Below are 26,640 nucleotides of genomic sequence, written 5' to 3' on the forward strand. Positions count from 1 at the left end.
GAAGTTCGGGGACAGGAGAGAGAGAAAGAGAGAGATGGCAGCAGCAGCCCTAAAGTTCTGAACAGCAATTAGTACCAGCGGGGCTAGAAGGGACTTCCCGAGGGAATCCCCAACTGCAGGGAGAGAGAGGACGGGGCTAGAAGGGACTCCTTGAGGAAATCTTCCATAGCAGGGAAAGAGAGGGCCGGGCTACAGGGGACTCCCCGAGGGAATACTCAATAGTAAGAAGACAGAGGGTGGGGCTAGAGGTGTGCCCCACCCGCTCTCTCTCCTTGCTATGGGGGATTTCCTCAGAGAGTCCCCTCCAGCCCTGCTCTCTCTCCTTTGTTATGAGGGATTCCATCGGGGACCCCTCCAGCCCTGCTCTCTCTCCACGCTGTGGGGGAATTCCCCTGTAGCAAGGAGAGAAGGGTTACTCTGCAGGACGTAATTACACTAACTGTCATTATGCCTCTTAGCCCTTGAACTACCTATTAACATATGTGTTGCTACTGGGTAGTTTAAGGGCTAAAAAGAAAGTCAGTGTAATTACCTCCTTCAAGGAAACCCTTCTCTCCCCACTACAGGGAAATCCCTTGTTCTCCATTTGCTGTCCGGGTTGCATAGTCTTCCATAGGAGCCTATGGACACTGCTGCGCCTGGCGCACCAAAGATAGGTCAGGTCCTTTCTTTTCGCGTGGCAGAGGATTTGAGTGACAGAATTTCATTCGGTAAGGTCCTTTTTTGGGTGCAGCTAAAATTCCTCCATCTACATGTTCCCATAGGAAACCATTGGTTCTACTTTTTTGACACACCTGCATTGCATCAAAAGGACGCTCGTGTAAAAGAGCCCTAAACCAGAGTCTTTTTCTGAAAGCTTCTCAGTGTTCTCAAATATCTTCAAAACAAAGATCTGGTACCGTGTTAGCCGTGTTAGTCTCTTGCTGAGAACAATCACAAATATCTTCATTCACTTCTATTCACAATAGCCTCTAGTTATGTTGGATCTCCCTCTTGTGGCCAACTTCAACATCACAATCTTTAACTTACATTTTAGAGCTCCATCCAGAATGCAACTGTGTCCAAAAGTGGACAAACTGTGATGATAAATGAGAGAGGATCATGGCATTTCTCACTTCCTTAGGCTGCCTGCAGACGGCTGGGTCGGGTCCCGCTGTGAGAATTCTCGCAGCGGGATCCGACCCATGCCCCTGCAGGGACCAGTGCAGCTCTCACCTGCTCCCACAGCTCCAGCTCTGTGATGTGCCGGCTCCCGGCCAGCCGGCGCATGCGTAGAGCGGAGCCGGCCCAGCACTACTGACATTCCTGTGTGAGCCTCAGCGAGACTCGCACAGAAATAGAGCATGCTACGATTTGTTTTCCGCATGTGATTTCACGAGGACAAATCGCTGCTGTCTGCCTAGGATTGCGTTTTCTAATGCAATCCTATGGCAGCGGCCACGGGCGGAAATTCTGCGGGAAATCCCACCGAGGAATTTCCGCCCGTGTGCAGGGGGCCTTACAGTTATATAAATTATTTTAAATCACATTTTTTTTAATTGCTTTAAATCTATAGCTGAATTGAATTTATCACTTATGCTGCTACTGGCTTAGTAGGGCCATAATACCTTCTGCAGTCTTGCTCAATCATTCGTTAATATCCAATTAACCCTTTCAGGCAAAAGGATGTACATGTACTCCTTCTGGCAGTGGGGAATGTATGGAGCAGGCCTGTCAATTAAAAATCCATGCTCATATTTTTAATCTGTACTGATTGTCCCTAAAAGGGCTCACAATCTAGCTGAATACTGCAATATTCAGAAAAGTGCACCCATTATTCAGCATTCTCATATTCTTAAAAGTGCTAGTCCAATGTATATGGATATTCTGTTTTTATAACTAGGGTCTCTGGCTAGTTCCATCTTTGATCCACGCCTTGCTCTGGTAGGGGCCTCTGGGGGAGTCTACGCCTTAATTGGAGGCTACTTCATGAATATCATAGTGGTGAGTTGGTATGATTTATTACGACCCATTATTCTATCTATCTATCTATCTCCTATCTATCTATCTCATATCTATCTATCTATCTATCTATCTATCTATCTCATATTTATCTATCTATCTCATATCTATCTATCTATCTATCTATCTATCTATCTATCTATCTATCTATCTATCTATCTATCTATCTATCTCCTATCTATCTATCTATCTATCTATCTATCTATCTATCTATCTATCTTATATCTATCTATCTATTGCTCTCATCTATCTATCTATCTATCTATCTATCTATCTATCTATCTATCTATCTATCTATCTATCTCCTATCTATCTATCTCCTATCTATCTATCTATCTATCTCCTATCTATCTATCTCCTATCTATCTCTCTCCTATCTATCTCTCTCTCTCTATCTATCTCTATCTATCTCTCTCACATCTCTCTATCTCTCTCACATCTATCTACCTCTCTCACATCTATCTATCTCATATCTGTTTTTCTCCAATCTATCTCATATCTATCTACTAACAACCACTTGTCTGTATGTATGTGCGTGAGTGCTTCTTATGTTTCACCCCTGGTAACATTATCACCCCGCCCCTGCTGATGTCATTGCTCCACCTCCCCTGGTAACGCCTTTGAAGGTCCTACAACATATATAAAACACAGAGAGTCTGACTGACAGGAAAAAGCAACACAGTTAGGGCTCTTGGAAGGGGAGGACAAAAATAACACATTGAGAACACAACTAAGCTGTTATTATCTCAGAATTAGGAACTATCTTAGAATTGACAGTGGCATTTAAAGGGTTAACAACCACGTTCACTGTCAGTGTTGATTGCGACTTGCTGAAGAGTTTCAGCCAACAAAGACAGCTGGTACCTGCTTTATATAGAGCAGGATCAGGTCCCCATCTTGCTTAATACAAAACCTTACGCTGATGGGCGTACATATACACCCAAAAGTGTCAAAGGGTTAAAGATTAGGGATGAGCGAACGTGTCCGTTACGGACACATCCGCACCCGGACACCGGCTTTGCCGAACACTGCAGTGTTCGCGCGTAAGTGTCCGGGTGCCGCCGGGGGGCGGGGAGATGCGCGGCGGCGCGGGCGGCAGTAGCGGGGAACAGGGGGGAGCCCTCTCTCTCTCCCCCCCACTCCCCGCCGCACCTCCCCGCGCTGCCACGGCGGCCCCCGAACTTTTTCGCCCGAACACTGAAGTGTTCGCAAAGTTCGGTGTTCGGGCGAAAAAGGGGCGGAGCCGAACGTGTTCGCTCATCTCTATTAAAGATGCAAGAAATATATCAACATTTTGCAACACTTCATAAGTTGTTACATTTTAAATTGGACTATGGAAAAAAGATGGCAGAAACCTTATACGTTTCCGCCAAAGTGTCTAATAACATGCCTAATAAGTTGTGCCAAATTTATTATGCCAAATATTTCATAAAATTTGACCCAATTTCGTTGACTATAAATTCATGCACCTCTGACACTATTTACAAACTCTCCCCCATTCACTCCATTTATAAATACTAGTGCAGGCAAGAGCCGCAGATATCCACTGAAATCTGATTGTCATTCATGTATAAGGTCTAATGCATTTTCCAGAGAAGGTTTGACATTTGGTGACTTGAAAAGTGCCAGAGTTGTGGGCAGCGTGAAAAAGATGTTTTGTTCTTTCCACAGAATTTCAAAGACATGGTGCCATTGTTTGGAATGTTTAGGATATTGGGAATTGTTTTAATAGGTAAGTGCCTATAATATACATATAGACCAACTAGTCAGGCATATTGGGGCCTACTTATTAAACCATGGATGCCAGAATTTTGCCATCCAAAAGCTACAGTTTTGGCATACTCATTTATGCCGCGACCCACCACTTATTCAAAAGTGAACAGGGGCCAGCTTTAGGGCTCAAGTGCACAAGCGATGCGGAATACGCCTGTGGATTTCTGCCGCGGGAGTACCGCGATTCAAAACAAAAAAGTGCCAGTGAGTGATCGCGTTTCTCCACGGTCTCCATTCCTTGATATCAATGGAGCCCTCCTGCTGCAGAAATTAGCGGTAAAATAGAACATGCCGCGATTTTATTTCCCACAGTAGAAATCCGCATGTGTGCATTGGCAGGCAGAAAGCTATTAGCTTCAATAGAACCTTGCCACTGTGAAATTCACGTGCAGATTTCCACCGCGGGAAACGTGGTGCAAATCCATCCATGGGCATTTAGCCCTAGGCCATATGTGGCACCTCCTCCTATCACATTTACTATTAACTAATCTAAAAACTGGCGTATATAATAGCAAAAACCTATTGTAGCTCAGAGCTGACATAGCTTTCCATCCAGCGCAGGATGAGGCAAATATGTAAAGAGGTTTATTTCCACAATGCTCCTAGTCAGCAGAGCACAGTGGTAGCGGTGGCCGGGAGCTAGTGCGTATGCATTCCTGGGATCTAGGCTACTGGATGAAGAGGAAAGAATGGAGTAAGAAGCGTGCAAGCACCGTCCGCCTCTGCTCCTCCGCTATTTGTTTCCATAAAAGAGGTGGTTGGTTTTCCTGGCATCAAGCAGTAAACAACCCAAAGGCAGCTGGAAAATGGAGTATTTTGGAAATAAACATCTTATGGGCGAGTACATTGTTTTGCAATTTCAAATACATTGAAACAGGGTTCCCAAGACGGAAATACCCCTTTAACTTGACATCAGGCTCAGACTGTTCTACAGGGAACGGGTGAAAGCCTTGGTGAGCCCTGAGGCAGAAGTGGGCCCCCAACCCCTATAAGAGTGGCACATGTACTACGCTACATACAGATAGGCTTTTCTACTCATATAGACATTTAATCTAGCTGAGATGACTTCTAGGCACATTGGCAGGTTAGCCAGTATTCTCCCTCCATGGGGCCCCGTTACCAGTCTTCTTGCAGCTGCCTGTGTGCTGGCGCTGCATGAGCATGTGTGTCACTCACAGGGCTAAGAGGGCTCCTAGTCCTAGGTCAGAGCTAGGCAGCAAGCTGCGTAGAAGAACCTCCAGGAGAGAAAGGTTTTAAGCAGAGGCCAGGCATCTGTTATTAATGGAAAAAAGTATGTGTCCCCTCTTTAAGTAAATTACATTTTCAAATTCCTGTTATACCTTTCTCCTTCTCAGGGAACTATGTCCCAACAGCTCTGACAGATAAAGACCTTCAAGACGTGTTGGGAGTTTGAGTTCCTCAAGGAACCTTCTTAAAGGGGTTCTGATATGAAAAAAAATGTTACTCACCTTGCCTGGCCAGGACCGATCGCCAGGCATGTCCCCTCCATCCGGCATCTTCTTCTGTGGCTTCTAGAAGCAGAGCAGGAGCGGTCAGTCAGCCACTTCCAAGGTGAACGGATGGGCCACCACAGCTAGCACGTAACAAGCAGTGCTTGCTGTGGGCTTCCCATCCATCCTGGCTGAACTCCGAGATTCTGCGTGTGCGCAGTGGAGAGGAGGCCTGTCCTGACTCCTGTCAGAGGGCACCTCTCCACTGTGCATGCGCGCAATCCCGGAGGGGGGCGGCCTGTCCTTGGCTCGTAATACATGAGTGATGTAATAGGAGAAAAAATTGCGGCATGTCCTATGTTTGGGGTTCCTTTGGAACACCTCGCCCTTTGTTTGAAATGGGGCCGGGAAATACATCAAACGGCATGCTAGGTGCATGCGATGCGATGTAAGGTTTCCCATTGAAAACAATGAGTAACACTTGCAGGAGGATCGCTACATCCCTGAAGTGATGCAAGGCGTTTTTGACCCAAAAACTCCTGACATCTGCAGGAAAAGTGCACGTTCCTGAGCTCGATATTGGAATGAGTTTCACGTGTGAAATTAGCCTGGGGCTTCTTTCCCACGATCGTGTATCAGCTGGCCGTTTTCACGGCCGTCCGATATACACTGTCATCTGATGCACTCGATTCCAATGCATCAGATCACATGGCCGTATTCACGTGACGTAAAAGTGCCTGGCCGGCCAATATAATGTCAGGAGTTTTTACGTTGGGCCCAAAAGATAGTCCTGGAACTATCTTTTGGGCTGGAATACGTCGGCCGCTGCATGGGCTCCTATGGGGGCCCATGACAGCGGCCGAAGGTGGGAGGGAGTTTAGCAGCATGGCTGCTAAACTCCCTCCCTCTGCTCTCCTACCTGCTCGTTCTTTGCAATTGGAAGGGGGCAGGGTGGGATGGAGCTAAGCGCCGCCCTGCCCCCTCCGATTGCTGGCTGTGGACAAGGGGGCAGGACAAGGGGAACTAGACTCTGCCCTTTGTCCACAGCCAGCAAAGGGAGGGGGCGGGGTGGCACTTAGCTCTGCCCCACCCTCTCCCATTGCAAAGAACGAGTGGGGAGGAGAGCAGAGGTGAGCCTGCGAGGGCGACGGAGGGGAAAGGGGCGACAGCATGGTGACCTCGGCGCATATGCACCAGGGCTCATGCCGTCTGAACAAGCGCACAAATCAAACGTTCACCAGTTTTATCTCTCCCATCGTAGTGTATATCGGCCTGCCATGAAAACGGCGGCTGATATACACTCGTGGGAAAGAAGCCTAAAGGTAACAGAAAAAATACACTGACAGCACTGGTTTCAAATTGTTTGTAATTGGCCACATGGTTTTGCAGTTAACACACCTACCTTTTTGTTAAAGTGTACTTTAATTTGAACATAGCTGTAGAGTAATAAAGCGGAGGCAAAATGCAGCAACCACTTGCTTACAATAAGCATCCATTGTAAATTGTGCTGTATATGGAACACTGCAGAGTTAAATGGATGGTCATCAGCATTACTAGAATTATAGAGTTTTTGTTTCTTGCCTTTTAGGGTGCCCACCCACTAGCGTTTTTTTTACTGCGAAATTCGCAGCGTTTTTTTTTCTGCAGGGGTCTTTGGGCTATGGGACATGCAAAGCTAAAATTGCGATCGCGCAAAATCGCGATATCGCGGTAAATCGATTTTAACATTACAAGTCCCATAGACCCCAGGAGAAAAAAAATGCTGCGAATTTCGCAGGGAAAAAAAAAACGCCAGTGGGTGGGCGCCCTTAGAGTGTTAAATCTTAAAACGTGACTTTTCTCTTGTACAGTTGGGACTGATGTTGGATTTGCCCTCTACAGAAGATATATTTCTAAAGTGGCTGGTCCACAGGTAAGACTTTTTTCTTACTCGGGAAGGCTAAGTCTACTTATGCAGTAAGAGTTATTTCACAACTACCACATTTTGGGCTTAGAATTGAAGTATACGTCCCTTGTATTTTCAAGAAAAAAAAACACATACAGGACACTCAACTGTATGCAAAAAGAAAATCTAAAATTGTATGGCCTATTACGAATGCCTGCCGCTTTCATAGTTAAATACATATACTGCACACTGGAGGGGCCGTGGTCAAAGATACACCTGCTATTTTAAACACACTTGTTCAGTTTTATTCTAATTGATATCAGACCACAATAACATATGACCAATCTTCATTGGAGTTCTATCTAAATAGTATAACCCGAAGTATCACATAGTGATAGGATGATATTGGATGAGCCCGCAACCTTACAGGAGGCAGTGGTAGATATGGCTAATGAAAAAGCACCTGGGATGGATGGCTTACCACTTGAAGTGTATAGTCTATGCTGAGAATTTGCTCCCTAAGTTGCATGTTGTGTACTTGGATGCAAAGAGATTGAATAGGATGATCAGTCTGGGTTTACGCCCTCTAAGTTCACAGCTACCGTGTTTCCCCGAAAATAAGACAGTGTCTTAGGCCTTAGTAAGACGGACGTTTTTAGCCGCGATTTGCGCATGCGCATGCGTCCGGCGATTTTCTAAAACCATTGCTTTGCAATGGTATCGGACACATGAGCGCTTTTTATGCGCTCGTCCGATAAATTATAGAACAAAAAATCGCAGATCGCACCTATCTGCAATCTGCGATTCCTGTTCTCTTCTCTATATGCGCTCAATGGGGCCGGCAGCTGTAACAGCTGTGGCAGAGAAGAACAATGTTTGCCCATTGAATTCAATGGAGCCGGCAATACAGCCGCTCCATTGAAAGCAATGGGCTGCCGGCGTGCGCGGGGTGAATTGTCGGGAAGGGGTTAAATATATAAGCCCTTCCCTGCAATTCATCCTAAAATGTGTTAAAATTAAAAAAAATTGTGTACTCACCTTTCCGCTGCAGCCGGAGTCCAGCCGCGGCCGCTGTCAGTTCTCCTGAACTGCTTCTCGGCACTATTCAGCCGGCGGGGCTTTAAAATCCCCGCCTGCTGAATGATCTGCCTCTGATTGGTCACAGCCCTGACCAATCAGAGGCTGAAAACACTCACACACCCATTCATGAATGGGTGAGTGACTGCTGCCTCTCAGCGCTGAGCCAATCAGGGGCAGGTCTGACTCACACCCCCGTCACACCCACTGCAGGACGGCCGCGCGGAGCTCCGGCTGCCGGGAGAAGGTGAGTACATATATATTTTTTATTTTTACACATTTTAGGATGAATTGCAGGGAAGGGCTTATATATTTAAGCCCTTCCCGACAATTCATCCCGGGCTCGCCCGCAGCGCATTGCTTTAAATGGAGCCGGCTCTATTGCCGTCTCCATTGAATGCAATGCGCTGGACAGCTCCGGCCCGTTTCTAATGAAACGCGGCTAGGAGCAGATTTTCGGGCGATTTGCGGGCGACTTGCGCGCACCGGTCACGCGATTTGCGGATGCGCATCCGTCATGCGATCCGCAAATCGCGCGAAAAAACGCCCGTCTGACTAAGGCCTTATATTAATTTTTGTTCAAAAAGGTTTAACTTTTTTACATGTATAGCTGCCTGGACACTATTTAAATTGACTTTTTTAATTAACTGTTAGCAGGGCTTAATTTTGGAGTAGGGCTTATATTTCAAGCATCCTCAAAAAGCCTGAAAAATCATTTTGCATCCTCAAAAATTCAGGAAAATCATGCTATGTCTTATTTTCAGGGAACAGGGTATTAACATTCGTAGGTTAATAGCTGTGAACTCCTTGGCACCTTATAATAGCTTGGAACCTTACCAATCTTAAATATTGGTAGTGGCACTGCCACCATAGACCAACGCAAGGATTTACACATCTCATGCAAACTTCATCACACTATTTTAACAGAATTTTTTCCCCCATAAGTTGAAAGACCTCTACATGAAACTACAGGAACACATAGATTAACCCCTTCCCGCTCCAGGACGTACATTTACGTCTTGGAGCGTCGGGGTATGTATGCAGAGAGGTCGCGGGGCACCCACTCTTCATACAGCGCGGGCGTCAGCTGTAATAAACAGCTGACGCCCTTGGGCAATAGCTGCAATCAGCCACGCGGTCAATCGCGGCTATTAACCCTTTAAATGCCGCTGTCAATTCTGACAGCAGCATTTAAATCCCCTGAATGACGTTCGGGAGTCCCGTACGCGCCCCCCCCCCCCCCCCCCCCGCTGTGAAATCTGGGGAGCCGTGCAGGTGTCATGGCAGCCTGGGGCCTTCTGAAAGGGGTGCCTTAGCCACTATAGCATTACGTCATACTGCAGGAGCGATTGAAGCATCACATGTTGTAGCCCCCAGATCAATAAAATTTTATAAATTGTAAAAAAAAAAAGGGAATAAAAGTTTAAATCACCCTCCTTTTGTCATATCTATAATAAAAAAAATATAAATCATAAAATAAAAATACATATTTGGTATCGCCGCATTCATAAAAGTCTGATCTATCAAAGTAGCACATTATTTACTCCGCACGGTGAACGTCGTCCGAAAAAAAATAATAAAGAACGGCAAAAATGCACTTTTTAGTCACCCTGTCTCCCAGAAGAAAATGCAATAAAAAGCTATCAAAATGTCATATGTATTCTGAATTGGTACTAACGGAAACTAAAGGACATCTTGAAAAAAATGAGCCCCTGCTCAACTACGTTGATGGAAAAATAAAAAAGTTATTGCGCTGAGAAAATGGCGGCAGAAAATAATTTTAAAAAATTAAATGTCTTTGAAAAAAAAAAAAGAGTAGTACAGTAAAAATAAAACTATACAAGTTTGGTATCGTAGCAATCGTACTGACACATAGAATAAAGTTATTAGGTCATTTTTGTTGCAGTTTGTGCGCCGTAGAAACAAAACACACTGAAACATGGCGGAATGTCTTTTTTTTTTCCATTTTACTCCACTTAGAATTTTTAAAAAGTTTTTAGTACATTATATACTTTAAATAGCACCATTGAAAACTACAACTCGTCCCACAAAAAACAAGCCCTCATGCAGCGACGTCGGTGGATAAATAAAGGAGTTATGATTTTTTTAAAGGGCGGAGTAAAAAATGAAAATGGAAAAAAAGGGGGCCGCGTCAAAGGGTTTAAAAGGGTTAACACCTAATCTTTCTAATGGCACAAAGCAAATTAAAATTGGAAGTGTCCTTTTTGAGTTACAGGAGTTTAGAAAATGGTAAAAATTAGCAAGAATTTTTTTTTCATTTTTTTTTACCAAATTCAGTGGGGGATAAAACAGTAAGTATGCAAACAAAAAAGAAACCAGTATGGCAGTGCTCTGGTCGGCACTTGTATAACTCACGGGCCACATTTCAGCTTATTTAAGCTATTTGTTAATAAGTTATAGGTTCCTAAACTTGTGGATATTTTTTGTGGAGAACATTTGTCTGCCTAGTTTGAAACATTGACCATGTTAGGGGCAACACAAACTTGGATATTTTTCAAAACAACTTTAGAGGGAAAAGTGACTTTAATGCAAATGGTTCTAGTTTCTCAACCAAGCTATACACCAAGCTGAGACTTTACAGAATATTCATATACCACCTGTGTGAAGCTCTGCAAAGATTTCAGCACAATTGAAGGTGCTCAAGCACGGACCCTTAGCCTACTGGACAAGGAAGATGGACCTATACCGCTGCAGCACCACCTATTGGATGGCAGCATTCCTTCAAACTAATGTCTGACCCTTAATGTCTGTAGAGCAATGATTGGGAATAGGAAACCAAAGCAGAAAACCGGTACTGGTGCATATTGTCTCCACCAGAACTATGGGTGGAGACAAGGGTATGTGCTGGTAGAGTTATAGGGAACACCCACAGCTGATGATTGGCTACCTTTACGACGACTCCACACAGCGCCGAGACAGAGAGCGAGGAGACATTACAGCGGAGAATGTAGGCCAGCGGCGAGAGTGACAGCGGGGGAGCGGAGGTGATTCTCGGCTTATGTACCTGCACTTGACAGTGGAGCAGGGTTCAGGCCATAGCAGGGCCGGCTTCAGCTGCGCAAAACGGACCACAGATTTCACCGCAGATGGGACAGTGGCGACATGACTGATAGCGCGAAGGGGACAAGGGAAAGCGGCGCAAGAGGAGCACCAGAGCACAGATTTCAGTGCAGATGGAACAGCAGCGAGAAGACTGGCAGCGCAGGAGCCGGGTAGGGATAAGGGAGAGCGGTGGAGTGGTGAGTGACACAAGGCGGGATGGGAAACCCAGCGGGGAGCACACACAGAGAGCAGGAGTCAGAATGGGACAAGGCAGAGCAGCGGGGTGAGTGACAGCGGGCTGGAGTGAAAATGATGGAAGTACGGCTGAGACAGTGACACGAGCCGTGACGGGAAGATGATGGCCGAGCGGGAGGGAGACAGCGGGGTCGAGAGTGGACATTGCAGGCCATTGGGGGGAGATTCACAGCAGTGGCCAGAAGCGCAGATGACTGGAGATGGCAGCCCAGCCAGGGAGCACACATGCCAGAACGCCTGATATCAGCCAGTCCGCTGTTGTGGGCATCACCTGTCTCTCCCCTATAACTCAACCAGGCCAACTCATTGCTCCACCCATTCTTCCAGAGGAGACAAGATGCACCATACACAGACAGCTGTTTCAGGGCGTTTGCACCTCAGCAGTGTACAGTAGGTTTCTGGCTTAGCTGGTGAGAGGTTTGTGACACTACATGAAATAACCCATAATTTTCTTAAATGTGAAACTACGGCTTTACATTGGGTTGTGTGTTGGCTGAACAGGGGTGAATGGGTCTCTGTGTTTGGGTTTGTTATACTGTGCGCTGTGTTTATTAATGGTAAAAACTCAATAAAAATGTTTTTGCTGTACTTATATGGCAGCCTCAGTTATCCTACACATCAAAGCAAAAAGTATCCAGATGTTAACCTGTCAACCATCAAGAATAAAAGAACACCACTTTTTTGGCATATGTTTGGTCATAGAAACCTGTAGGTTATAAGATATGGCTACATTTATGCCATCCACACACATCCTTCTGACATAGCTGTTAAATGGGGTTTAAAAGAGGCATTTATGCATGTTTAGAAATAAGATTTTCAATTCACACACAGAATTTTTAAAAGTGGTCTTGGCATTTGTGGGCGTTTTTCTGCTTTTTCTAAAACTAAAGTTAAATATAAAAAATACATGTGAAAATACTCTAAAGTAGTGTGGTATTTGCAGGCTGCAGACAATGTACAAGGATTTTCTTAACATTAATCATTTATTTTGCTGGCTTTCTAGGTCTCGTTTGTGGCTCACTTTGCGGGAGGACTTGCAGGAATGTCTATAGGCTACACAGTATTCAGCTGCTTTGACAAAAACCTGATAAAGGACCCAAGGTTCTGGATCTGCATTGCCGCATATGTCGCTTTCCTGGCTTTTGCCGTATTCTTCAATATATTCTTGTCCCCAGTGTCCTAACATTCCAGTAGAAGACCTCTAGATATTTAACCTCCAACATCTCAGATTCTGAGAACTTGACGTTTCTGGGCCCAAATTCAAAAAGGGCCCTTTACCTACCATGTGCTATTTATAATATGGGTGTCTTCTTGTGTTCCAAAGGGGCCCTAGTCCTAGGCTGCAACTACTACCTCTGTGGCCCCTATCACCACGCCGCTGTATTGAACCATAGATTTCCCAGTATTATTACTCTAATTAACTTTTTGGAAAATGCTCAGAATTTGGATACAAAGCAGATAATTGATATCAGCAAGGAAAGACCTAAATGCAACTGCTGTATTTTTAAGAAAAAACTTACACAAGATTCAGCAATACTGATATTACCTCAAAGCCCGTTTTACTTGGTCAGAAAATCCTTTAATCTTACCAAGTGTACATGTCAAATATGTGAGAGACTATTATAAGTAGTTGGATACATATGAAGTGCCTTGATATGAACCGTACTTCATCAGTTCATCTGGTTTGATGAATCATATAATAACTATCATTTTGTCCTTTTTTACTTTATTTAAATGTGATATGTACCTACAGTAAGTCATTACAATATTTAATGATCAATAATGTTTTATTGCATTGCGCATGCATTATCCCATAGGTGCCACCATTCTCAACCTCTTTGTCTGTACTGCATCTTAATGCACAACTTGTATATTCATGTTTGTCTTCTATGATGGCCCTTTTACTGTTATTCATTGTATATATGAAGTTAAACGGACCCTCCAGTCCTGGACAAACAAAGATGGATGCATTGCTTTTCTGACTACCTGATGCACAATGTAAATTAGTTTGCATCATTAGTCTAAGACCCTACACACTGTTATGATTAGCTAGTGCTGTCCACATGAGCATTACTAACAAGCCATAGCAGTGTGTGCTATGGCCTCCCTCACACAGCGTTTGCAGAAACGCAGCGTTTTTCAACGCTGCGCTTACTGCGGTTTCAGCAGCTCTGACATGTCTTATGCCAGCAGCCAAAGAAGCTAAAACAAAAAGCAATACTCACCCAGCAAGTGCCGTCTGGGTCCCTGCTGCCGATCTCTGGCGCTGCTCCGGGCTTCCCGTGCACTGATAGATCATCTATTGCTGGTAGCGAGGTTTGAGAGCCCTGCCTACAGCAAGAGATTGCTGTGATTGGTTCTCGGCACTGGCTCAGCCAGTCAGAGGCGGCGAGCACTGATTGGCTGAGGCAGTCAATAAAAGGCTGTGATTGGTGCATCAAGCCAACAGCGGGAACCAATCACAGCAATCTCTTGCTGGAGGCAGGGTTTTCAAACCTTGCTACAAGCAATAGATGATCTGTCAGTGTATGGGAAGCCTGGAGCAGCGGCAGAGATCAGCGTCAGGGACCTGGCGGCACCTGCTAGGTGAGTATTGCTTTTTTTTTCCATCTTGTGTAGGTAGGGCTTATATTTCAATTCCACACCCCTCCCACCCACCGAAAATCCAAGTTGTGCCGCATTTTCAGCAGTGTTAAAACAACTGTCCATTTATTTCAATGGGCGATGCAGGGCTGAAAATGGCCATGGATAGGATATGTATCGCTGTCAAAGCGCAGCGTTGAAGATGTTGCGTTTTGACCCTTGTGTGAACAGCCCCATTAAAATGAATGAGAGTGTTCTACAGAATGTATCACTGCATTGAAAAGACAGAAAGAAAATATGGATCGAGTTCAGAGAGTTTACAACTTCAGATTTATGTGCTGAATGCTGAATTTTCACCCTGCCAAGTCAACTTTAATGATGCATTCTCTGTCAGTTTATACTCTGTACGTAGTCTTTGTGTTAAGGGGCCTTTTATACTGTCCAATGATTGGGTAAGAACGTTCCTAGGAATGTTTGTTTGCCCAATCTTTGGGCCCTGTGAATGTACGACCAATCAGCTGACATAAAATCAAATGCTCGGTTGTCAAGGGATAGCATCTTTTATGTGGTTATTGTTGGTGAAAGCACACTCCCCTATGTGAATGGCGGATGTGCTGCCAACAATGATGAAACACTGTGGGGACAAACAATCGTATGAACGATGTGATAACCTATGAGCAGAGGCGTAACATGAAGCTCCTGGGTCCCAAAGCAAAACCTGTAGCAGGGCCCCAACTATAATGCTTTATTCATAGTACTGAGCTCCCTATATGGAGAGGAGAGACCTTATGGGCCCCCTAAGGCTCCTGGGCCCGGGTGCAACCGCATCCCCTGCATCCTCTATAGTTACGCCCCTGCCGTAGAGTGTTAATTGCTGTGTGTAAAGGCCCAATATGAAAGCATACATTGACCTTTGTCTACCAAAGTGTATTGCATCATATAAAGGGACCCTTCATCATCGATAGAAACAGCCACTTCATTGTAGTATGAATCAGACTCAGCTGGGTCTTCCATTTTACTTCCAAGTCAATTCTTTTAAAATTACTGGTAAATGAATACATTCTCATAACCTCCAGAAACCTTTATATACCATAGGAACGATTAATAATAATCTAGTTATAAGGTTTACTCTTATAACCCTTTGACTTTTGAGGTTGTGTGAGCTTTGTCTCCGAAAAACAGTTTGGCTTTCTTCACATGAATGGGGCTGAGATGCAATGTCAGACATGGCCCATAGACTAAAGGGGTGCTGCTTTAAAAGTTTACAAATTTCATGCAATTCTAGCTTCTGCTTTTGTCATAGCCAGCTATGCACAGACATCAATAAAATGCATTTACCGTTTTATGCTTTCTTTTAAATAATATATTGTTTGAGCAATAAAAAGTTGAACTTGTAGCACATGCAATACTCTACACACAATATACAGCAGAAGTGATGCAGACAAGGGTGCAAGCAAAATGGGACTTTTTTTTTTTTTACAAACTTGGGCAATAATTTTTGTGATTGGGGGTGAAAATAGCGCAGATTACTTGCACCTCTTACATAAAGTGTGTGCAGGAGACCAACCCTGGCGGGCCAGAACCAGAGTTAGCCATTGAACCGGCACTTATAAGACTTTTATTATTTTGTGTCTTTTTTTATTATTTTACTTTTATTATCTTGTGAATATGCCATAAAAGTCTGAAATATGATTACTGCTTTAAAGCTTCTAGTTATTCGAAAGCACTAGCAGAATCTAGATAGTTCATGATATTTTCTGCATATTCCTTGGTATGAAGCGGCATCTCCATACAGAGAAATCTCTCAAGCTGTTCCTTAACACGATAAAACTCAAGCGGCTATTTGTTGTAACTCAGAAGATTTATTTGCCGCCTGCTGCTTGATTAAACTAGGGCAGGGTTTTCATTTAACTATGAAATCGGACATGACCGATTGATTGACTCTCTGCTGCTCACTGCCAGACTATGGAGCTATTGATTATGCTTATCCCGGTACATTGTAAATGCTGTGAGTTAAGTAGAACTACTGTACTAACTTCATTAATGCAGAGTCTCAGTATAGTGATCGTGCTATGATGTGATGACCGTGCATTTTATAAGTCAATAATTGAAACATTCACGGTTAAACAAGTCTCAGGGTCCGGGTTTATAACCACTACAAACATCTCTGATGTGATGAAAATTAGCTATTATAAATTATGCATGGCAGATAAGGAGATATTTGCTTCACTGTATTATAGCCCTAATTTGTATCCATCTCACTATATAAATGCAGAAATAATCCACATACAAAAACAATGGTCAGGGCTAGATCGCACCTTGTGCAGAATTTTTTTGGTACCCACTCATAAAAAAAAAACTATATATATTGCACTAATAGGCAGTGTACCTGTATTCTACTTTCGCAGGAAGCAGCAAGATAACAACATATCCATCAGAAAAGCTCAGGGAATAAATACATCACCAGAACCAAGCCCATCAGATAAGTACAGCACAAACCAACCTCAGTACATAAATACAACACCAGAACTAAGCTCAATACATAAATACAGTATGAGAACCAAGCTCATAACATAAATACAGTAGCAGAAACAAGTGACTGTGTTGTGGGGTTACTTAGGAACATCATAGGTGCGGAGATGGAGCCAGGAGGAGGATGATTCATGTAGCTCTACAAGACATTGCCGTATGAAAGAAAAACATCTGACCTGGTCAACCTATAGTGGATGATCATCCCCAGCCTACCTCCACCTAGTAATCCCTACCCTCTCGTACAAGCTGGTTTTTCATGAGTTCATAGTGCACATAGCAGAGTTCCATGTGGAGATGGTACCAGGGTGAAACAAGCCTTCTCCATATTCTTTTATCCCTTTTTTATGTATTCTCATTATATTCAAGCTCTATTTTATGTATTCTTGCTGTATTCAACTCATCGATTAATCCATACTTACAAAAGATTCTTTTTAAATAAATGCTCAAAGGGGGTTTCCTGTCATTAGGATCCTACATGTGCAAAAAAAAACCCCACACATGAATAGCCCTACAGATTTTCATTAGCTCCGTATTACGCTCTGCAGAACACAGATTAAATATAGATTTCATATGTTCAAACGGTATATACTTATACTGCATGTTGTTATAGTCCAAATGTGTGTTATATTCCGCCATATACGAGTCACTCAAAATAAAATGTATTATTAGTAGAGACGAGCGAGCGTACTCGGAAAAGCACTACTCGCTCGAGTAATTTGCTTTATCCGAGTATCGCTGTGCTCGTCCCTGAAGATTCGGGTGCCGCTGCGGCTGACAGGTGAGTCGCAGCGGGGAGCAGGGGAGAGCGGGCAGGAGAGAGGGAGAGAAAGATCTCCCCTCCGTTCCTCCCCGCTCTCCCCTGCAGCTCCCCGCTCCGTGCCGGCACCCGAGTCTTCAGGGACGAACACAGCGATACTCGGATAAAGCAAATTACTCTCGAGTAAGCGAGTAGTGCTTTTCCGAGTACGCTCGCTCATCTCTAATTATTAGCCTCAATGGCGTGTCTAATTTGCAAGTTAAGAATGGTTGCATTAGGTACTAGCATTCTCTTAGCATACTGCAGGTGGATAACAAATTAAAGCCCGATATAAATGGAGGTGCAAGCAATATTGTGTGTATTGGGGAAAATATCACATCTATTATCCTTTGGATAAGTTGTCTGCTCATTACTATTAGCTTTGTGCAGTCCTAATGGCAATCACTGTGTATGATGCTGCGACATGGTCGTATGTCACATTGTAATAGGTAACATAGGCAGATTTTTCACGTTTTCCTTTTTGCTACCGTATTTGTATATTGGCATGACCGTCTGCAAAACTGCAACATTGGGTCTACCTTGTGTAGTGTTCCATGATTTTCAATGCCCTGATCATCAATAACCAACTGTGAATTAGCAGTTTGTTATTGATTTTAGATTATTTTTATATTTGTTATTCAATTTTATATGGAGAACGGGACTTGACAAGCAGCGCTTACTTCTGGAGGGGGTAAATTGGAATGCACACTTCAATCCACTACTGTATGGGAGCAGCTGTGCAGCTGTATCATAGGAACATGCAGATAAATAAGATTGTCCTAATTTTCACAAAATTGAATCAGGTCAGTCTGAAATAATTTTTGGCAAAAACGCTGGAAAATCGAATTTCCCATAATGCCTACTGTAGAGGTTAACATACAGCCATATATATATATATATATATATATATATATATATATATATATATGGCGATATAACACTTCATCTGTTGTTAATAGGGAAATATAGTCTATAGAGGATATACTGTTGGTGGGTATGAAAGCTTCTATACCAGCAGAGAACTTTAATGGGGTTCAATTGGAGGGAGCAGAGAAAGAAGCTGCATCACGTTTATCTATCTATATAAAATAGGATGTATGTATGTGCCACGATAACTCATGAACGCCTTGAGCAATTTCGACCAAACTTGGTACATATATAACTCCTCCCATGGGGCCAAATTGGAAGGGGGGGGGGGGGGATAAGACAGCCCAAATACCCATAGGGGGAAGGGGGGGGGGGGATGCCATAATTGCACTTGAGCAGATGGTTTTTATTTCACAGTCTTGTATTACACAGACGACCTCCTCCTCCTCAAATACTAATATATTACACAGACCTTCTGCTCCTCAGATAATATCTTACACAGACAACCTCCTCCTCTGCTCCAACTACCACACAGTTTCCCACCAGCACTGAGCCGCTATGTACCACACAGAAACAAGCCCAGCACCCACTGTTATGAAAGCTGTCCAAAAGGAAATCTGTGTTGCCCATAGTAACCAAACACAGTGCAGCTTTCATTTTACCTCAGCAGTATAACAAGTGAAAGCTGAGCTGTGATTGGTTGCTATTGGCAACCAGAATTACAGGGGAAGTTGGAGAGACAAATTACGTGTTGGCGTTGGGAATATAGCAGTTCTCTGTTTGTGGCTTCAGACATCATTCGAAGTTGGCAGTCCAGCCATTACAAATTATTTTCAAACCTTACACAACTAGCAGTGGGTTTTGGGGACTTTTATTACACTGCAGTAAACAGGAACAGATAGCAAATATACAAGCTATATTCTGTGGTCTTTTGTTGTCACATATTGTGCCTCCCAGGGATTGTGGCTTATTTAGTTGGCAGTACTTTTTTTAATATAAGACAAAAAGAAAACCAATTGGGAGACTGCAAATACACACAGAGAATGTCAGTGGCCAGTCCGGCGACTATGAATTATTTGCAGGCCATATGCAGTTAGCAGTGGTTTTCTGCAAACTACAGTTAGCTAATAAGTTACATAAAACTAAAAAGTAAACCTAAAAAATAAATAGGAAGCATGAAGAAAGCAAGGGGTAAAGGAGGGGGAGGGGGGTGGAGGTGGTAGAGGAGTTGGTGCTTCAAGCAGCTCCCACTTAAAGGGGTTGTCCCGCGCCGAAACGGGTTTTTTTTTTTTCAACCCCCCCCCGGTCGGCGCGAGACAACCCCGATGCAGGGAGGTAAAGAAAGCTTACCGGAGCGCTTACCTTAATCCCCGCGCTCCGGTGACTTCAATACTTACCGCTGAAGATGGCCGCCGGGATCCTCTGTCTCCGTGGACCGCAGCTCTTCTGTGCGGTCCATTGCCGATTCCAGCCTCCTGATTGGCTGGAATCGGCACGTGACGGGGCGGAGCTACACGGAGCCTGCATTCTGCACGAGCGGCTCCATAGAAGACAGGAGAAGACCCGGACTGCGCAAGCGCGGCTAATTTGGCCATCGGAGGGCGAAAATTAGTCGGCACCATGGAGACGAGGACGCCAGCAACAGAGCAGGTAAGTAAAAAACTTTTTATAACTTCTGTATGGCTCATAATTAATGCACAATGTATATTACAAAGTGCATTAATATGGCCATACAGAAGTGTATAGACCCACTTGCTGCCGCGGGACAACCCCTTTAAGCAACAGCTCCACGTTCTGCAGAAGGTGAGGCAAGCCTTCTGCTATTCCTTAGACGTTCTGTCTGTGCATTACATCCACAGCACAGGTTGTAGAGTGGATAACACAGCATGCCTCAAGTATCACCACCTCCTCTTTCTCGCAGTCATAGGGCACAGTATACCAATATGTCTTCAAATGTGGCATAGAAAACTGTAAAGGCTGTCAGATTTGCCACAACAGGAAGAAAATATTTATGGACAGTGAAAATAAAAATCACATTATAAAAGATCTGTTAAATTGTCAGCCTGCTGACCCTCTAATGCCCCATTTACACAGGACGACTGTCGGGCAAAGGATGCCCAACACTCGTCCCTGCGTGTACTCGCTCCCATGCTGTTGCACAGGAGCGAGTATCTGTGGCTCGCAGCGAGGCGGCTGGAGATTTCACTCCTTGCTCTCCCCTGCCCCTCTCCATTGACTTAACACAACGACTACTGTTTACACTGAACGATCATCATTCAGCTCATCGTCCATCGTTTATGCAGCCTCTGAACGAGTGTTTGACATCGTTTGCCTGACAGTCGTCCTGTGTAAATGGGGATTAACACCAATTTAGAGACCAAAAAACTTTCACATCCCTTATCAGTGTACAAATTTAGTATTTACTCCTCTACTGTTTTAAGTGCAAATTAATCACACCTTGTCTGTGCCTTTTCATATGCATCTGTATATAGATGTATGCTTCTTCAGATCTATTCCATTAAAGGGGTTGTCCCGCGCCGAAACGGGTTTTTTTTTTTTCAATAGCCCCCCCCGTTCGGCGCGAGACAAACCCAATGCAGGGGTTAAAAATAAAAACCGGACAGTGCTTACCTGAATCCCCGCGCTCTGGTGACTTCTTACTTACCTGGTGAAGATGGCCGCCGGGATCTTCTCCCTCGGTGGACCGCAGGTCTTCTGTGCGGTCCATTGCCGATTCCAGCCTCCTGATTGGCTGGAATCGGCACGTGACCGGGCGGAGCTACGAGGAGCCGCTCTCCGGCACGTGCGGCCCCATTGAGAAAAAAAGAAGACCGGACTGCGCAAGCGCGTCTAATCGGGTGATTAGACGCTGAAAATTAGACGGCACCATGGAGACGAGGACGCTAGCAACGGAGCAGGTAAGTGAATAACTTCTGTATGGCTCATAATTAATGCACAATGTACATTACAAAGTGCATTAATATGGCCATACAGAAGTGTATAGACCCACTTGCTTTCGCGGGACAACCCCTTTAAGCTTGATGTATTTTTGTTAGCCAATAAAAGGTATCATATCTACAAGATTACTTGGTTTCTCTCACTGAAAACAATCACATTTTGGATCCAACTACATCATTTAACTCTTTAAATGTCCATGCGGCCTAAAATATGTAGGTCAAACAACAAATGTATTATGAACTTGAGTCAATAACATCGCTTAAATACCACTCATGGCTTTACAAAGCACAGTGTTTACCCCCACTTCTTACATCATCACAGTAGAGATACCTCACGTATGCGCATAACCCCACTGGAGAAAATCCCGGATGGAGAATTCAGCAAATGTAAATGTATCAGTTTATGTCTCGTAACGTGGTATGAGAGAGGTTATAAAAGTGAGTGCTTGAGAGTGGGAAAGGAGTTCCAAGTCTTCTGGAGTTGGAGTGGAGAGGTCCAGCTACATGGGGGCACCTTCAGCCCTTGTGTAGTGAAGCATGGAAGAGGAGGAGATTTCCCGACATGCCTGCTTCTATGAAGAGATAGTCAGCCCCCTAAGAGAGAGAGTGAGCAGCAAGTGAGTGCATTCTTCCAAGGCCTAGTGCAGAGGTACTCTAATCTAATAATTCACACTCAAGGGTCCTGCAGTCTGGGCCCTGCCGAGTGGAGGTATGCATCTTTAATTGTCACACACAGGCATCCTGTAGTCTGGGGCTGCTGTTTAGAGGTGCTCTAGCTTGTATACAGTTCCTGCACTTTATCAGTCTGTATCTTTATGCCTTGAATGCTGCTGAAGTTTATTATAAAGTAATGTTATTCCAGGCCCTAACCATTCCTGGGAACGTGAGGTACTATACTCCTGTCTGTGGTTCAATTATTCCCCCGCTGATGTTCATGCCGTTGGGTATCGGAACGGTGGCGTCACCCGTGACAAATTTCGCACCTGTTCTACCATTTATTGGGCATCCCTATCCTAGGGGTGTCTGGAAGAGGCCCAGTGCTGCCCTGGCCTTGGCTGCATGTGTCCCTCCATGACAAGCCAGCATCTTGCCCTCCCAGCTCCTCAGCATATGCCATTTGTCTGGAGTCACCCTATGGGACGCTGCATAAGTAACTGTTGCTACTGTCTATAGGTGGGTATTGATACAATGGTTATTGTCCATCCTCTTTGTCTAAAGACTCTTCTACATGGAATGATTATCGTTCAAAAAATGGTTTTAACAAGCAAAAATAAATGATCAATGTTTAGTGTAAACACAGCCAATGATTGAACGATGAACAATGATTCATTCGCTTATTGCTCATTTCATGCAAGCATGAAAATCTTCGTTGGCTCATTCACTAATTATTCGGTTTAAATAACGATCATTCAGTCGTTCTCATTTACTGGTACAGTGAATGTGAACAGCTGAAAGATTTAGCGGATGAATGAGCAAACAATTTATCTGCCTGTATAAACAGGCTGCACAAGCAAACAAGCTAACTTGAACATAAATAGCTGTAAAAGCACCTTAACAGGCACTGTTACACACTTCTTTATCCTATTATTTCCTGCACTACGTACATAAGTCCTCTACAAACCACCCTTTTTCTTCTTGCCACTTCTCATATACGTTTTCCCTCTGTCTATATACCTTTTTCCATCTCTCCGTATGTTTTGATGATTACAGCTCTGAACCCCCAACTCTAAATGTGAATTGGCTAAAGGGCTAAGGTGTGGTACTGCCGCTATAGAAATCATCATCTGTGAGATAAATGAATTCACATGATTGAAGACGTGCAGCACTTGTTATTAACAGGCTCCCAGAGAGAGGTGTTTATATGAAATCTAAGGAAGGACACCTCATTGTATTGTACGGTTTTTCTTCAGATTTCTTTTTTAGCTTTATATGTGGTCTCTTTATTGATGTGCGCACTTCGTATCTAGCTCACTGATGTTTTTAATGTGTTTTATTTGTAGCTTGACAAAGAACGATATAGTCCAAAACATGGCTATTTATACGGTTTATATGTGGAACCTCTATTGCTGAAAGAAATAATGCAATTTTTATGTGCCACCTATTCCATATATGTAGATTGTATTGTCTTGTATTTTGTCTGGTATTATTAATGTGGAATGAATCAGCTAAATGTACTAATGTTTGCAGAAGGCCGCCTGCAGACGGCTAGGTCGGATCCCCTGCAAGAAATCTCACAGCGGGACCCGACCTGTGCCCCTGCAGGGACCAGTGCGGCTCTCACCTGCTCCTGCGGCTCTGTGATCTGCCGGCCAGCCGGCGCATGCGCAGAGCGGAGTTGGCGTGACGGGAGTGACATTTCTGTGCGGGCCTCTGTGAGACCCGCACAGAAATAGAGCATGCCCCTATTTGTTTTCTGCGTGTGTTTTCACACGGACAAATTGCGGCTGTCTGCCTAGGATTGCGTTTTGTAATGCAATCCTATCAGGCGGGCATGGGTGGAAATTCTGTGGGAAATCCTGCCACAGAATTTCCGCTCGTGTGCAGGGGGCCGAAATGTATAATTTTATGTTGTGAGTTGGAAGTCATGTGATCATGCTTCATATATGTGATTGCAAGGTGGAATGCAAGAGAGTTGTTGGCCAGTCAGTGAGAGACAGTAGGCTAGTCTGCAAGAGAGAGAGAGGAGCAGATGCTTTTGGACCCCCACAGACACTGATTGGTCTGTGAGTGGATAATGGAAGAGGTCAAGCGATTTTCCGAGAGTGGCCCTGGGACTACTACTCCCAGGAGTTCTTCCCACTAAGCACAGGAGAGGAGATTGCCAGGCAGCGCTCAGAGCAGCTGAAAATGTGAGTGTTGACAAGTTGAGAGTCCGGTGGAGTGAGGAGTGTATTTTCCAGGAGTGGAGCCGCACAGATAACTGGGACTGTGGGCTCAATATTTATCCTGAGTTTTTCCTCCCTGTCTCACCACCAACTTTGCCTGCATCAGTGCTTTGCTCTGGCCTATGTGCTGTTGGACTGTTTAGTGTTGGCGTTTACAAGTAAAGCAACATTGCTGACCGTTCCCGGCTTTGTTTTCAACGATACTCTGTGTGCATGTACTATCATTCCATCATCCAGCTTCGCTGCAGAGTAAGGAACGATGGCATCACGTGACATCGAACTGTAAGTTCTGAATTACAGCTCAGTTCATTGTTCTTCTGAGATTCCCCCCTCTAAGCAGTCGTGTTTATCCCTTACAGGGGAGGAGATGGTAGAGCCACAGTGACAAGTGACAGTTCTATCCCCGCCATCTCCTCGGCTCTGGGCCCACTCCGCGCCCACTGCAGCTCTTTTTAGACTTTTTAAGTGTTTTTTATCTCTAAACATATTTGTTAATATATTGTAACATTCCCAAGGATGCGAGGTGTTTTCATGTCAAAACAGCCTCACATCACTGTGGGTAAGAAACAATCCTCAGCCGTGGAAGGGGATCAGGGAGTTTCTCCCATTGTTTTCAATAGTAGACCTCGCATGCATCTAGCACGTAGTGCAATGCTGCTGCCTGCCCCATTGAAAGCAATGGCCACTGCAATGCGAGAGCACGGAGAAAGATAGAACATGCCGCCATTTGTTTCCTGCATCGCAACACAGTGCCATGCAGGAAAACATTGCTCATGTGTATGACCGCATTCAAGAGAATATGATTCATATTTGTGTGAGATTTGTACGTCTTGCAACGCACAAACCTCATGCGATTTTGATGCCCGTGTGAAGACAGCCTCAAGCAGAAAACTAACACAGATAAAAATAACTTCTTACATATAAAAAAGTCAGAAAGAGCTGCTATAAGCTGGAAATCACTTTCCATGTAGAAGATAAGAGCTTCTTCAGGGTCCAGTACAGTACACACAATGTACCAGGAGCTGCCCTAACCAAATGCACTGACCATTCTGATTAGATTTTCCAGAAAAGTGTATATTTTGCTAATTTGGACTATCTATGGCATTGTACACGGGAACAATCATCACTAGTGAATGGAGCTGGAGCAGACCAGAGATTGTTCCGGCAGCCCGCTTCCATTTACAGTAAACAGTTGTTCATCGATGAATGACTGCCTGTTTACATGGCTCGCTCCATTGTTCAGTTTTTATGTATGCAGAAACTGAACCACAAACAGATTTATCGTTGGTCATTCAGTCGTGCAAGCAATTAGACTGAACGATAATTAGGAATACACGGGAATCTGAACAATTTCTCGACCTGTGAAAAGGGTCCTAAGATTATAACCAGCAACAGTCCTTCACAATCAAATTTGGCTAAGGCCTCTTTCACACGGACGACAGCGATATCACCACTAGAAATTCAAAGCAATATCGCATTTGTGTTCTGTGTGATATTGCAGCGTTTTCTCCCTTCTGTCGCTACAAAGTTGCGCATGGCGGTACAAAGTCCCCCGACTTTGTAGCACTCTTTTGCCAGGATTTTTTTTGGGGGGGGGGGGGGGGGCTCTGGAATATAAACCTTACCCCAAAAATAAGCCCTGGCTGCATTAAAAAAAAAAAAAACAATACATCACCTAACAGGTGTTGTCTGCTCAGTCGCACTTCTCCTTGCAGGTCCCTTGTAGTTTTCCCCTAGCATTTCCTGGTAAGAGGCTCAAAAACCCTGCTTCCAGGAAGCACTGGCTCTGATTGGTTCCTGAGCGCCCCGGCTCAGCCAATCACTGCAGCGCTCAATGAACCAATCACAGCCATCGCAGTGATTAGCTGAGCCGTGGTGCTCAAGAACCAATCAGAGCCAGCGCTTTCTGGAGACAGGGTTTTTGAACCTCAGAACAGGAAGCATTGGTTGAGAGCTACAAGCAAGTGTACTGGAGCTTCGGAGAAGTGCGGCTGAGTAGACAGCACCTCTTAGGTGATGTATTTTTTTGTTTTGTTTTTAAAGGTAGATAGGGCTTATTTTAGGAACAAACAGTATGACTTGCTACTGTAAAAGTTTCATCACACAGTACGAAAAACGCGTTTTTGTGCGATACGATGCAACACTAGGTAGGGTCCATAGGGAAGCATGGGCTACAAAACATAGCAAATCGCGGCAATATTGAGCATGCCATGATTCTTTTCTCTCGTAATGTAGCAGCCTACAAAACATTGCTAATGTGAAGGAACCCATTGGAAAGAATGGGCTTCACATACATGCGATTTGTAGCACTGTCACAACATGAAAAAATCATGCTATTTTGTCACCCGTGTGAAAGCGGCCTAAAGGTACTATTAAACATTAGTATTTTTATTTGCTTCAAAAATCCATTGGAAAAGAGCATGTAAAAATGTGAATTTTATAATCAACGTTAATCATTCTTAACAATGCAAAACTCAGGTGTGTAAGGCCTTATTCAGACAGGCGTATATTGGTC

At 44.3% G+C, this 26,640-nt stretch overlaps 1 protein-coding gene across 1 annotated transcript in view; it reads left to right on the forward strand.

The window, feature by feature from the left end:
* The window catches only part of RHBDL2 (rhomboid like 2), a 28,836-nt gene extending 14,859 nt beyond the window's left edge, over nucleotides 1-13,977 (forward strand). The window contains exons 5-8 of the mRNA XM_066574740.1: nucleotides 1,883-1,983; nucleotides 3,673-3,733; nucleotides 7,076-7,137; nucleotides 12,509-13,977. Of these exons, the coding sequence (XP_066430837.1) occupies nucleotides 1,883-1,983; nucleotides 3,673-3,733; nucleotides 7,076-7,137; nucleotides 12,509-12,688 (404 nt within the window). The 3' untranslated portion in view covers nucleotides 12,689-13,977. The remainder of the gene's footprint in view (nucleotides 1-1,882; nucleotides 1,984-3,672; nucleotides 3,734-7,075; nucleotides 7,138-12,508) is intronic.
* Nucleotides 13,978-26,640: the final 12,663 nt, after the last annotated feature.

The sequence above is a fragment of the Eleutherodactylus coqui genome, chromosome 1 (assembly GCF_035609145.1).
Source record: "Eleutherodactylus coqui strain aEleCoq1 chromosome 1, aEleCoq1.hap1, whole genome shotgun sequence".
NCBI lineage: Eukaryota > Metazoa > Chordata > Amphibia > Anura > Eleutherodactylidae > Eleutherodactylus > Eleutherodactylus coqui.